This window comes from Panthera pardus, unplaced genomic scaffold, assembly GCF_024362965.1.
Source record: "Panthera pardus isolate Hobbes unplaced genomic scaffold, ASM2436296v1 HiC_scaffold_2, whole genome shotgun sequence".
NCBI classification, from domain to species: domain Eukaryota; kingdom Metazoa; phylum Chordata; class Mammalia; order Carnivora; family Felidae; genus Panthera; species Panthera pardus.
The window spans coordinates 60098909-60111150 of NW_026526765.1; the positions used below are offsets into that span (position 1 = coordinate 60098909).

At 42.3% G+C, this 12242-nt stretch overlaps 1 protein-coding gene across 1 annotated transcript in view; it reads left to right on the plus strand.

Annotated features, from left to right (window-relative positions):
- Positions 1–12242, plus strand: part of DOCK2 (dedicator of cytokinesis 2) — a 413845-nt gene that overhangs the window by 363871 nt on the left and 37732 nt on the right. The window contains exons 34-36 of the mRNA XM_053907087.1: positions 204–289; positions 7083–7239; positions 9136–9176. Of these exons, the coding sequence (XP_053763062.1) occupies positions 204–289; positions 7083–7239; positions 9136–9176 (284 nt within the window). The remainder of the gene's footprint in view (positions 1–203; positions 290–7082; positions 7240–9135; positions 9177–12242) is intronic.

The window sequence follows — 12242 nt, forward strand, 5'->3', positions numbered from 1 at the left end:
TCCACTCCTCTTCTCCCCGTACTCTGGGAACTCCTAAAAGCAGGTACAGCATCCCGTTCCGTTTTGCACTCCCGGTTCTGGGCACAAACGCTGGGAAATGATAGGTGCTCCCTAAAGCTTTGGCTAAAATAACAAATTGACTAATTTCAACATTCAGCCTTCTAATGTTGTTATTATTGATTTTTCGTCTCCTACTGCTTTAGTTTGAAAATGAGATCATCCTCAAGCTGGACCATGAGGTGGAAGGAGGCCGAGGAGACGAGCAGTACATGCAGCTGCTTGAGTCAATGTAAGTTCAGCACCCGTGCGCGGGGGGAGACGGGAAGGTCAGCTGCAGGCTGGAGAGCTTGGGACTCCAGGCCTTCAGAGACTCCTCCCTCCCCTGGAGATCGATCTTCTGGCTCCTGGTATTGGAGAAACTCCATTTTTGAAAGAAACTTAAAATTTCTCTCTCTCTAGAGTGGCTGTTTCTTTGATATTGATGGAATGGGATGGATAAAAAGAAACTTTGCTGTGTTGTGAAGAGAAAAACAATCCACCAAAATGTTCACTTGTGTTATCTCTTTGCTATGGAATAATTCTTGCTAGTTTTTCCTTCTTTCTCTTTTAATCTTACACAGATGTTGATCATGACCAAGATAAATAGGGTACACGCAGTGCACAGATGCTGAGCTAGATGCTGTCTGTGCACTGCCTCATTTAGCTGCATTTACTCTCTGACCCCTATTTCATAGAGCTGGGCCCTGAGGCTCATGGAAGGGTCTTGTCTGAGGAAACTAGAACAATCTAGTTGGGTAGACAAGCTGGGACCCAAACCAGCTCTGCCTGACTGCAGGGCATAGGTCTGCGTGAGGCAGTGGACAGTGGTCAGCACTGAACTTGGTCAGGACATGTCTTTTTGTTTTAAGATTTTATTGAGATATAATGTATATACTATACAGCTCACTGGAAGTGTACAATTTTATCGCTTTTAGTATATTTGCAGAGTTATGCAACCATAACCACCATCCATTTTAGAACAGTTTTGTTACCTCCCCAAAGAAACCCCATACTCTTTAGACATCATCCCCTCTACTTTCGGCCCCTGTGGATTTGTCTATTCTGGACATTTCATGTAAATAGAATCAGTATATGGTACTTTGAAACTGGCTTCTTTCGTATATCATGTTTTCAAGGTTCGTCCACACTGTAGCAGTCGTCAGCACCTCATTTCTTTTTGTTGCTGACTAATATTTCTCTGTTTAGATATACCCCATTTTGTTTATTCATTTACCTATCTTTTTTTAAAAAAATTTAATGTTTATTTATTTTTTGAGAGAGAGACAGAGTGTGAGCAGGCAAGGAGTAGAGGAAGAGGGAGACACAGAATCCAAAACAGGCTCCAGGCTCTGATCTGTCAGCACAGAGCCTGACGCAGAGCTCCAACTCGTGAACCACGAGATCATGACCTGAGCTGAAGTTGGACGCTTAACTGACTGAGCCACCTAGGCACCCCTATTCATTTACCAACTGATGGACATGTAGGCTGTTTCCACTTTTTCACTGTTAGGAATGACTATGCTATGAGCATTCACATGCAAATTTTTATGTGGACACAATGCTTCCAATTTTCTTGGGTATATATCTAGGAGTGGAGTTGCTGGGTCATTTGGTAACTCTACTTGGCTTTTTGAGGAACCATCAGACTGTTTTCCAAAGTACTTGACCACTCACATTCCTACCAGCTGTGTGTGAGGGTTCAAGTTTCTCCACATTCTCCCCAACTCTTGTTAATATCTGCCTTACTGACTAAAGCCATCCCAGTGGCTGTGAAACTGATATCATTGCCATCTTGATTTTCATTTCCTCGATAGCTAATGATGTTGAGCATTTTTTCATGTGCATGTAGGCCAATTGTATATATTTGGAGAAAGACATTAGTTTCAACCCTGATTCTACCACTTAGCATCTGTGTAACTTTGGACCAATCACGCATCTTTGGCCTCGATATCTCTATCTATAAAATGGGGATAATAAGCCTGTAGCTATTTTGAAGACTGAATAACTATAAAGCATCTGGCACACAGCAGGTAAAAGCTTAATAAATATACTTTGTTCAGCCATCTGACTCCCAGTTTCCGTCTTCATGTCAGTGTCCCTTTCCTCCCGAAGGACTTCTCCCAAGGCTTAGCAATGTGGCTCAGACATTTCAAATTTCTTCCTAATTGTATATTCTCAGACTTGTATGATTCTCTGATAGAACTCTGATGTCAGATTCTTTTCCTAATCCTTTTTGAATATTTTATCTCCAACAACAAAAGCAAACTAAAGGCCTTGCTCTAACCCTCACAGTGACCCTCCCTGTCCTGCTCAGTAGGCAGGGCAGATTCCCAGGCAGCACCATCTCAGCAGGCCCTGTCCCCCTTCTGTCACTGCGCACAGCTCTCACTACACACAGGGAACACAAACGTAACTCAGAAGGAGAAACCCACTGTCTGCTCCTCAGGTGGGTATCAAGACTGACTGTCCAGGGGAAAAAGTGACATTTTGCCTGAGTCAATGTTTATTTTAAAGTTCTAAAAAGGAAAATCTAAATATTGACCATAAGGGAAACCATTTACAGTGCTGGCAATTTCCATTTTTATAAGCGGATGGGGCTCTGCGGCAGTCTTCAGATGATCAGCAGGATTTTCAAATCCTTCCTGAGTGATTATTTATAAAAGGAATCCTTAGAGGTCGAGGAAATTAAAAGCAGCTCATTATTTTTGCTTCTAGGATAGAGGTGTGAATGATTTCTGCAAAACTAATCAAGCCCAACCAGAGGAGTCAAGGTCCCATTAAAATGTCCAGGGGCCAGGTCCCTGCTTCTGCCTTTGAGCTTTCTGAGCCTCAGTTTCCTTATCTGCAAACTGAGGATAAAATACTATCCAGCTGTTACAGTTTTTGTTGAGACTAAGCAAGAAAAGTCATGTAAAGTACTTAGCAGTTCCTGATAACTAGTAAGTAGTCTGGAAATATTAGCTATTATTGTTGCTCTCTAGGTAGACACTGATGTGGTTATTTGAAGCCATGAACATACCTGTCATTTCTCCCCCAGTCTAGTCATCTACAGTTCCTCTAGCCCTTCCTTCAGCCCTTCATTCAGGGCCTCTACTGCTATGGAGGACCTTCTCTGGGCAGACACAGTCCTGTGGTACATGGCTTAGCAATATGATGGTGCCTTTGTGAATAGAGCAGGGTTTCCCTTCCTATGGCAGCAATAGACCTGCATTAGGGCACAGACTTAGAGCATGACGTGGGGCTCGATTTCAGCCCTCATGGGCTTTTGTGCAGTGCACAAGCTATACAACCTTATACAACATCCCACCCCTCCCTACCCTCAGAACTGTCCCCAAAGCCCACTCCCAGTTGTCCACCTCTTTTTTTTTTTATTTATTTTTTTATTTTTGAGAGTGAGAGAGAGTGCACACAAGCATAGGAGGGGCAACTGTGAGATCCAGACCTGAGCCGAAATCAAGAGTTGGATGCTTAACCAACTGAGCCACCCAGGTGCCCCTGTCCATATCTCTTAATGTGAAGGTCCCCACATTGAAAGGAGTAATTAGACACTCTATTTTGCTGTATTCCATCTGCCTGAGAATTTTTCTAGAAGTGGTAAGGGAGCTGGAAAGGTGAAAGGGACAGAGAATGTGTGTTCTGGGGCCAAGATCCCACCCAAACCAGTTCAGTGCCTGAAAGAGGACCTGTCATAAGAGGTACTCCATACATAGTTTTCAAGGATGAGTGAAAACCCAGTTCCATCAGCACTGACACAGAGCGTGGGCCTGGGTTCTTCCCTCTGAAGGCCTCCCATGCTGACTGCAAATCAACTCTAGGGCACTGTGAGTTCCCTCCAGTCCCCACCCAACCCCCACCCAGGCAGAAGTATAGACAGGGAGTGGCTGGCAAGTGCTCTGCCCCCTCTCCTTCTGAGTGAGGAATTATCTGCATCACCTGGAGATTCCCATGACCCTTTTTCATTGTATCTGTCCTCCATTGTGGATTCAAAGGAGAGAAACAGCTGGGGGACTTTGGCAAGACCCTTATTAGAACCCAGCCCTGGGGGTTTCATGCCTCCTCTATCAGTTGACAGTGTTAATAATGCCCAACTCCAGGAAATTTCTAAGCATTAAATAAGATAACCCATAAAATGGGTTTGCACAGCATCTGGAACACAGGAAATAATAAATGGGAGTATCATATACTATGGTTAGTCTTTATTTTTGTATCTGCTTCCCGTGCTATACTGTGATTTCCTGGAAGTCAGTGTCTTAATAATTTCTGAATCCCTGGTTCCTAGAAAAATATCTGTTGAGTGGATGGATGGTGGATGGTGGTAGGTGGTGATGAATGGTGAATGGATGGGTGAGTTCCAAACAGTCTGCCAATCCATCTCACCAATCCTAGACCATATGAGCAGATTTATTATCTTACACCTAAAGAATAGAGAAACTAAGAAAGTATTCTTCAAAACCCATGCTTTGCAAAGGACCAATAGCCCTAGCATTATCCGAGAGCTTTTAGAAATGCAGAATCTCAGGCCCTAGCCCAGATCTATTGAACCAGAATCTATTAACAGAATCTATTAATCGGAATCTGTTAATCCCCAGGCGATTCCCATACACATTGAACTTTGCAAAGCAGTGGACTAAACTAGTTCTTAATGTTGGCTGCATATTGGAATTACCTAGAGAATTCTAAAGATAAAATACTGCTACTTGGCTCCCACTCCCAAAGATACAAAGCCATCGATTTTAGGGTGGTCACTGAGCTTTAGAAAACGTTCCCCTGGAGATTCTAACATGTCGCAGGGACTGAGAACCACTGGTCTGGGCTGCGCTCAGGCCGTGAGATACCTTCTGGGTCTGAGCTGCCTGAGAGGCTGTGAGGAATCACACCCAAACACTGGACAAAACGTTGTCGCATTGTTATTAGCTTGGGAAACGGGGCTGGAAGTGACAGTCCCAGAAGGAGTCAGGCACAGCTGTGACTGAGCCAGACAGGCCTAAATCACAGGGCAATTTGCGTCTCTCACTGAGAGCCAGGGAACAGGTGCTTCTCCCACGGAGAAGATGGATTTGTCTGATCACACCACAGTTTGAGGTGTCGCCTCCTTGCAGCCTGGTTTGGCTTCTGGGAGGAAATGACCCTCTGAAGTCCTTGCCTTTCTCACCTTTCCCTACTTGGAGCTCTTGGGACCTAAGCTGCCACAGGGATATTAGCCAGAAACAAATAGTAGCCTGGGTAATGCTTGTCTACTCAAGATGCCAGAGAACACACCACAATGTTTCTCTGTGGGAAAATAGTGAAGTGTTTGGCTTGATTCCCAAGGTCACCACTTACTAGGAGAGTGATTTCAGGAGGTTGTTTAACCTCTCTGAGCCTTGATTCCCTCCTCTATAAAATGAGAGGAATAATTTTTACCAGTCAGAATTATCGTGATGATTTCTTTTTTAAATTTTTTTTACGTTTATTTATTTTTGAGAGTTAGAGAGACAGAGTGTGAGTGGGGGAGTGGCAGAGAGAGAGAGAGAGAGGGAGACACAGAATCTGAAGCAGGCTCGAGGCTCTGAGCTGTTAGCACAGAGCCCAGCACTGGGCTCGAACTCATGACCCATGAGATCATGACCTGAGTCAAAGTTGGACGTTTAACTGACTGAGCCACCCAGGCACCCCTATTATGATGATTTCTCAAGAAAAAGTGATTAGAATAAAAAAATTAGAAAAAAAAGAAAAAAGAAAAAATGATTAGTACAGTGTCTGGTACAAAATAAGTGATTAATAAAAAGTCATTAATCAAAATTTTAATCCATCTGTCTCTCCTTGCCTAGCCTGTGGGCCTCCTGAAAGTAGGCATTTTTTTTATATTTCTTTTTTTATTTTATCTTTCTCTCCATCCCCACCCCACACAATGCCTATCATATTGCCTAGCAACTAATAGATGCTTAAGTAATGTCACATTTTTTTTAATTTTTGCTTTTAAAATTTAGAATATTAATATTATAACAAAATGTAGAATTTTCAAATAATATATGCACATTTAAATTTAAAAAATGAATACTCTCTTCTCTATTCCCCCACCTAGACTGCTTGTCAGAAGAAACCACCATTAAGAGTTTGGTGTTTATCCTTCCGGGCCATATTTGGCACATTTATAAGCACACAGAAACACATGATGCAGACATGCACTTCCACTCACAAATGCCAGAGCCAGAATATTGATATTTAACAACTTGTGTGACCTTGTACAAGTTAGTTGGCCTCTCTGTGCCTTAGTTTCCCTATCTGCAAACATCCTTTCTCATCAGACTATGATGGGAGATTAGGTGAGTTAACATTGGTGAGACATTTGGAATAATGCCTGGGACATGGTAGGTTCTATGTGAGTTGGTTAAATAAAAAACAAATATTGTTCTGAAACTTACTTTTCTCACTGATCTGTACATTTTATAGAGCTTTTTGTGTCAAAGCATATTGATTTCTCATACTTTATAGTATCTTCATAGAAGTACATTTTGTAAATATGCTTTAATTTATTAACCATTTGCCTACTGATGGACATTTAAGATAGTTTCAACTATTTCACTATAGACACAATTTGTAAGTATCATAAATCCTTGCATGCTTCTGGGAATATTTCTGTAGAATAGGTTCACTGAAGTAGAATTGTTGGGCCAGAGGGTATGTACGTTTACAATTTTGATAGATATTGTGGAAATTGCTACACAAAGGGTGGTACTGATTCACTCCCAATGTGGATGTGTAGAAGTGACTATTTCCCCGTGTGTAGAAATCACTATTTTTTTGGACAGCTGCCCACATTGGACATTTTTTTCCCATTCTGATGGTGGGTAAAAAAAAAATTAAATGCTTGCTAAACTGTATAGACAATTAAGTATATAAATGAATACATGATTGAATAAATGAGCAAAATGAGCCAACACATGAACCAGGGGAACTTAAACTCACTGGTTCATTGGCGATGCCCCACCCCCCACCCCACCCCTCAACACACTCTTTCTCCTCTGGCCATGAGCTCACTGCCCTGCCATCTCTGCCCACAGCCTGATGGAATGTGCCACAGAGCATCCGACTATTTTCAAGTCAGTGGAAAACTTTGTGAACCTGGTCAAAGGCCTCCTGGAGAAGCTGCTCGATTACCGGGGTGTGATGACCGATGAGAGCAAAGACAACCGCATGAGCTGCACTGTGAATCTGCTGGTATGTGGGTCAGCCACCTCTCCCCAAGGTCCCATCAAGTCCTGGGGGCAGGCCTGGTTTGGGGTTTCACTGTGCTCTTGATAGGGAAGTAGTGCTAAGGGCTTCAGAAAGCAGACAGAAGTGGAATTGAATCCCTGCTCTGCCATCTGCTAGCTCTGTGTCTTGAGACCAATAACTGCACCATTCCATGTCTCAGTTCCCTCATATATGAAATGGGAATGAGTGTTTTCTTTAGTACTTAACACATCACATGGAAGGAAAGTGGCAGTAAAAAGGGGTTAAGAGTATGAGCTTTGGAGTTTCATAGCCCATAGGTTCTCCTATCTCTGATAACTAATAGAGTAGACATGTCAAGGAAGTTTTTTGAAGGCTTAGTTGGTTTATCCATTCCATAGACAAAGTAGTAGTACCTATTTCTTAGGTTATTCATCCTGGGGCCGTGGTTAAATGCTTCCTACATGTTAGTTTCCTTCTCTTACAGAATAATCTAATAACCAGAATTTACAGCAAATTAGTATGGGCCAGAACAGCTAATCTCAAGTGCAGGCTCTTAACCCCTATACCGCATGACCCTCCAAGAGCCGTCTCCTGAACAGTCTCCGTTCACATGTCCTGTGGTACAGTCATGAGAGGTAGCACCAGCTGCAACGCCCCACACCACCACGTCAGCCCACCCTAAAGTGGTTTAAATGAATGAAGCTGGCCAAAAGACCATGTAGCATCCATCATATCAACCCCCTCCCCCGCCATGCTCAATGCTCCAAAAATATAAATCCTGTCCCATAGTTCTTTTGTGTGGCCTCTGTTAACCTAAGTGGACTCTCTTTTTAATAGCCCAGATATTGCCATTGATTTTCTGAAATGCTAAGGGGAGTTAAAATATCCTGATTACAGCAGAAAGGAATTCATTGCTAATAATTCCACCAGGCCCAATTTACATAAAGAGCAGGAAGAGGGGTTTTCCAGGAGTTTAGCAATTTGTCTCTATGGAGAGGCAGAAGTGAATTGAAGAAAATGACCTTCAACAGTCAGACTCTGACCTTGGGACAGGTAGATCCACAAGCAATTAGACCCTGCTAGCTTTTGGTGTGCCTTCTCACGGCATCAAGAAGGAGGATGGGGGGAGGGTGTCAGAGGAGCTGAGGTCTCGGGTGTCTCTGCCAACCACTGTGTACCCTGGAACACCTGGAACATCACCTCCCTCCCTCTGAGCCTCAGGTACATATGGGTACATTCAGTTAAACCAGGGTTTTCTCAAAGTGTAGCTCATGGGTCAGATCATGACCTCCTGGCTCAAAATTTTTAAGGGCTCATTTACAAATGCACGAGATTAGGATATCTGGTGGTAGAGCCCAGGACCGCTACTGGTCTAAATGATCCCTGAGCTTGAGTCGAGCTTCCCAGGTATTGCCAAGTTTAAATGTCTTTGCCTGTGGAGTCTCATCGTAACTCCTCATACCACTGTACTATCAGGAGTTGTGATCCGTTATTATCCCTGAAATCTGTTACTATTCCTAGAACTCTGATTACTGCTATTATTTTGAGAACAACCAGCTCCATCTGAGTAATGGGTCTGAGCTTGTAAAATCAAGCTGGGCTGCCGCAATCCTGACAACCCACCTCTCAGTGCAGCAGATAGCCCATCTGCACCCTGACATGTGATGGCTGAGGTACCCCCTCTGTCCCTTTATAGCCTAAGGATCAGGGGAGTGGCTTTCAAGGTAGAATCTCCTAGAAAGGGTGTTTGATGCATTCAAGAAAGTAAGTTCCAGGCTCGCATCTCAGAGAGCCCAGATAGTAAAGAGGAGTCTTCCCTACGTCTCCATCACTACTCCCTCTACTCCTGCCACTCTGCAAAGAAAAACACTCACCACTGTTTTTTCCTCCACTACCTAGAATTTCTACAAAGATAACAATCGGGAAGAGATGTACATAAGGTAAGATTTTTGTTTTCTAAAATTCAGATCTGCTGTATCATTCTCCTGCTCAGTATCCATCGAATGGCTCCCTGCTGCCTTCAGGATGGAATTTAAACTTACCTTCTTGATGCTAGGTCCCTGTATATTCTGATTCCTATCAATCTCTCCAGATTCAACTCTTTTCATTCTCCTAAGCAGCCCCCCATGCCACTTGGAGTTCTACAACCTGCCATGCTGTTTTGTTGTATCCACAGACCATAGTTTCCTTAACCCATCTTATGGATCGAGCTGGTGAATTACATCTGCATTTGTTGAAGGGTTAGCATATGGGGCCCAATTCTAGGGTTTATGAAGCACGTAGTTAGACCATTGGCCAGCCCAGTTGCACAGGAAAAAAAATACGAAGATGCATGATAACCTATTTTCTTGTAGGCATTTAAAAGACATTTATTTGAATGTATCATGAAGGGTTTTTTTGGGGGGGAGGGCATTTTTTTCTCAGAATCTCATATTCTTTTCTCCAATTTTTTTGTATTGCTATTTTTACTCTTTACAAAAATAATGCATACTTACTATCAAAACAACAGCAACAAACAACTCATAAAGTATAGACCAAAAAAAGTGAAATAAACTCTCATAATCCATACATATTCTCAGGCCCTTTTATATTTATATAGAGATGGAATTCTATGCCTGCATATTTTTTACAAAAATGAGATCATATTGCTCATAATTTATTCTTTGCTTGACAAGAATTCCATGTCAACAGATGAATTTCAACATCATTTTTAATGAAACTATAAAATTTTCTTTCCAGAATATACCATAATTTATATAGCCAATCCTATATTGTTGAACATTTAGGTTGTTTCCAACTTTTTCCTATCATAAATAGCACAACGACAAAATTCTTAGACATATATCTTATGTGTCCAAGTTATAGCTTGCTCATATCCTTATGAGACAAGAGCCACAAAGAGAAATTGGCCAGAAGGTTAACAAGCGTTTTCAAGTCTTTTGACCCATTCTGTCAAATGCCAGAGACTCCAAGCCTGAACCTACTCTGCTATTATTGCAGATATTTTTAGGTACTTAGTTTAGCATTATTCCAGGAATAGGAACTATCATTTGGATAAGAGATAATTCCATAGGCTGTCCTAAGCTGAGATAGTATTTATAACATCACCAGACATGACTTATTATAGTAGTGCAAAGCTTTGGAGTCCAAAGGGCCTGGGGTTTTCACCTTGTCTTCTTGGTGAGTCTGGATAAGATCCCTCAGTCTCTCTGGGTTGAGGTTTCCCTTTATAGAATGTTTCCATTCTACCTTCTGTTTTGAGGATTAAATGAGATGCTATAGGTAAAGTGTCTAGCACATGGATCCATCCTTCCAACCTCTTTTCTCTCCTTCCCATTTTAGCAACACAGATGGTGAGCCCCAGATCTCCATAAGCTCTGGAGATTTGAGTTCTGTTGTAATCTAGGAAAACCGCATTTGCCTAAACCAAACAATGTAACAGGATATAGTCTGAAAACCTGTTCTGTTTGGCAGGCACAGTATTTAAAAACATTTTTTAATTGGTTGCCAAAATTTGGAAATCTAGAGATTTTACAAAAAAAATAAAAATTCCCCGGGGTGCCTGGGTGGCTCAGTTAGTTGAGTGTCCAATTCTTGATCTCAGCTCAGGTCAAGATCTCATGGTTCATGAGTTCAAGCTCCACATTGAGCCTTGGACTGGCAGCACAGAACCTGCTTAAGATTCTCTCTGTACCCCTCTCTCTCTATCCCCCCTCAAAATAAATAAGCTTAAAAAGTAAAATATAATAAAATAAATAAAATAAAAATTTCCCTCTTCTAAAAACTCAGAAGGTATGGCAACACTGGGCCCTCTTCCTGTCCTGACAAATCTGGGGTACTCTAGTCATGACATTGTCCCCATTCCCACTTGTAGGCGGACTTCACCCTGCCTATATCACTCAAGCTGTGCATCTGGCCTATGTAGGTACCTGGGTTTGAATCCCTGGTCAGGCCCGTTAGGGTGTTTTCCTTCGGGCTCTGCAGTAGATCACCAAACCCTTGAGCTGACAAAGGAGAAGAGAGGGTGCCTTGGCCAGTAAAGGAGTAAATCTGTCTTCTGGATGCTCTAAGGTTTTTGGACCCAGCCATCTAAGGATCTAAAGGATGAAGGATGGGCAGGAGGAGATAAAGTAGGATTCAGCCATGCACATAGGGGCTTCTAAAGGTAGACCACAAGCTCAACACTCCCAGCATGCAAGCCACGTATAATTTCACTGATAACTGACTGATGAGAGAAAAGGTAAAAAGGGAGGAGAGTGGAATGGCCATGACTATAGAGGCAGAAATTGCTGATAGTTAAACCTGGTTCTACCTATTTCTTGCTCTGTGTACTTTAACATAAATCTCAGTTTTCTTGTCTATAAAAGGTTGACTGGGAGGATGAACTGATATAATGTCTGAAGTACCCATTTGTTAGATGAATGAATAGGCAAATCTTTCTACCTGGGATCTTCATCCCTCATTCATCCCCTCACTTTTAGATCCTTGCTCAACTGCCATGCCATGGGAACTTCTCTAGAAATCCCTTCTCTCCCTACCTAGATGAGTCCTGTTCTCATAGTACCACAGATCTCTCTTCCCAACATAGCTCACAACTGTATTTTTACAATGCAGTCATCCCAGGGTTCAGAACTGGAACCTCACATTGTAAAGGGAGAGAAGGTAGGAATGTGGTTTTGGTTGAATAGTATATTCTCCTTACCGACTGCTCAAGGTCTCCATATGAATATCTAATCTTGAGACCCTGGTCCACTTCCTTCTCTTACCAGAAAATGCACTTCTTTTATACCAAGAGCCCACTGAAGAGCTGTCCTTTATAGTGCTGTGGCTTGTTCGTTCTTCTGGAATGGTTCAATGTTCAGAGCACGAGCTGTGGAGACAATTAGCCTGGGATCATGTTCCAGCTCTTCCAATTATTAGCACAAGACTTGTGATGAGTTATTCATTTCACCTTTCTTATTTGTCACGTTGCATTGGCCAGATTCTTTAGTATCAAGTTGAATACC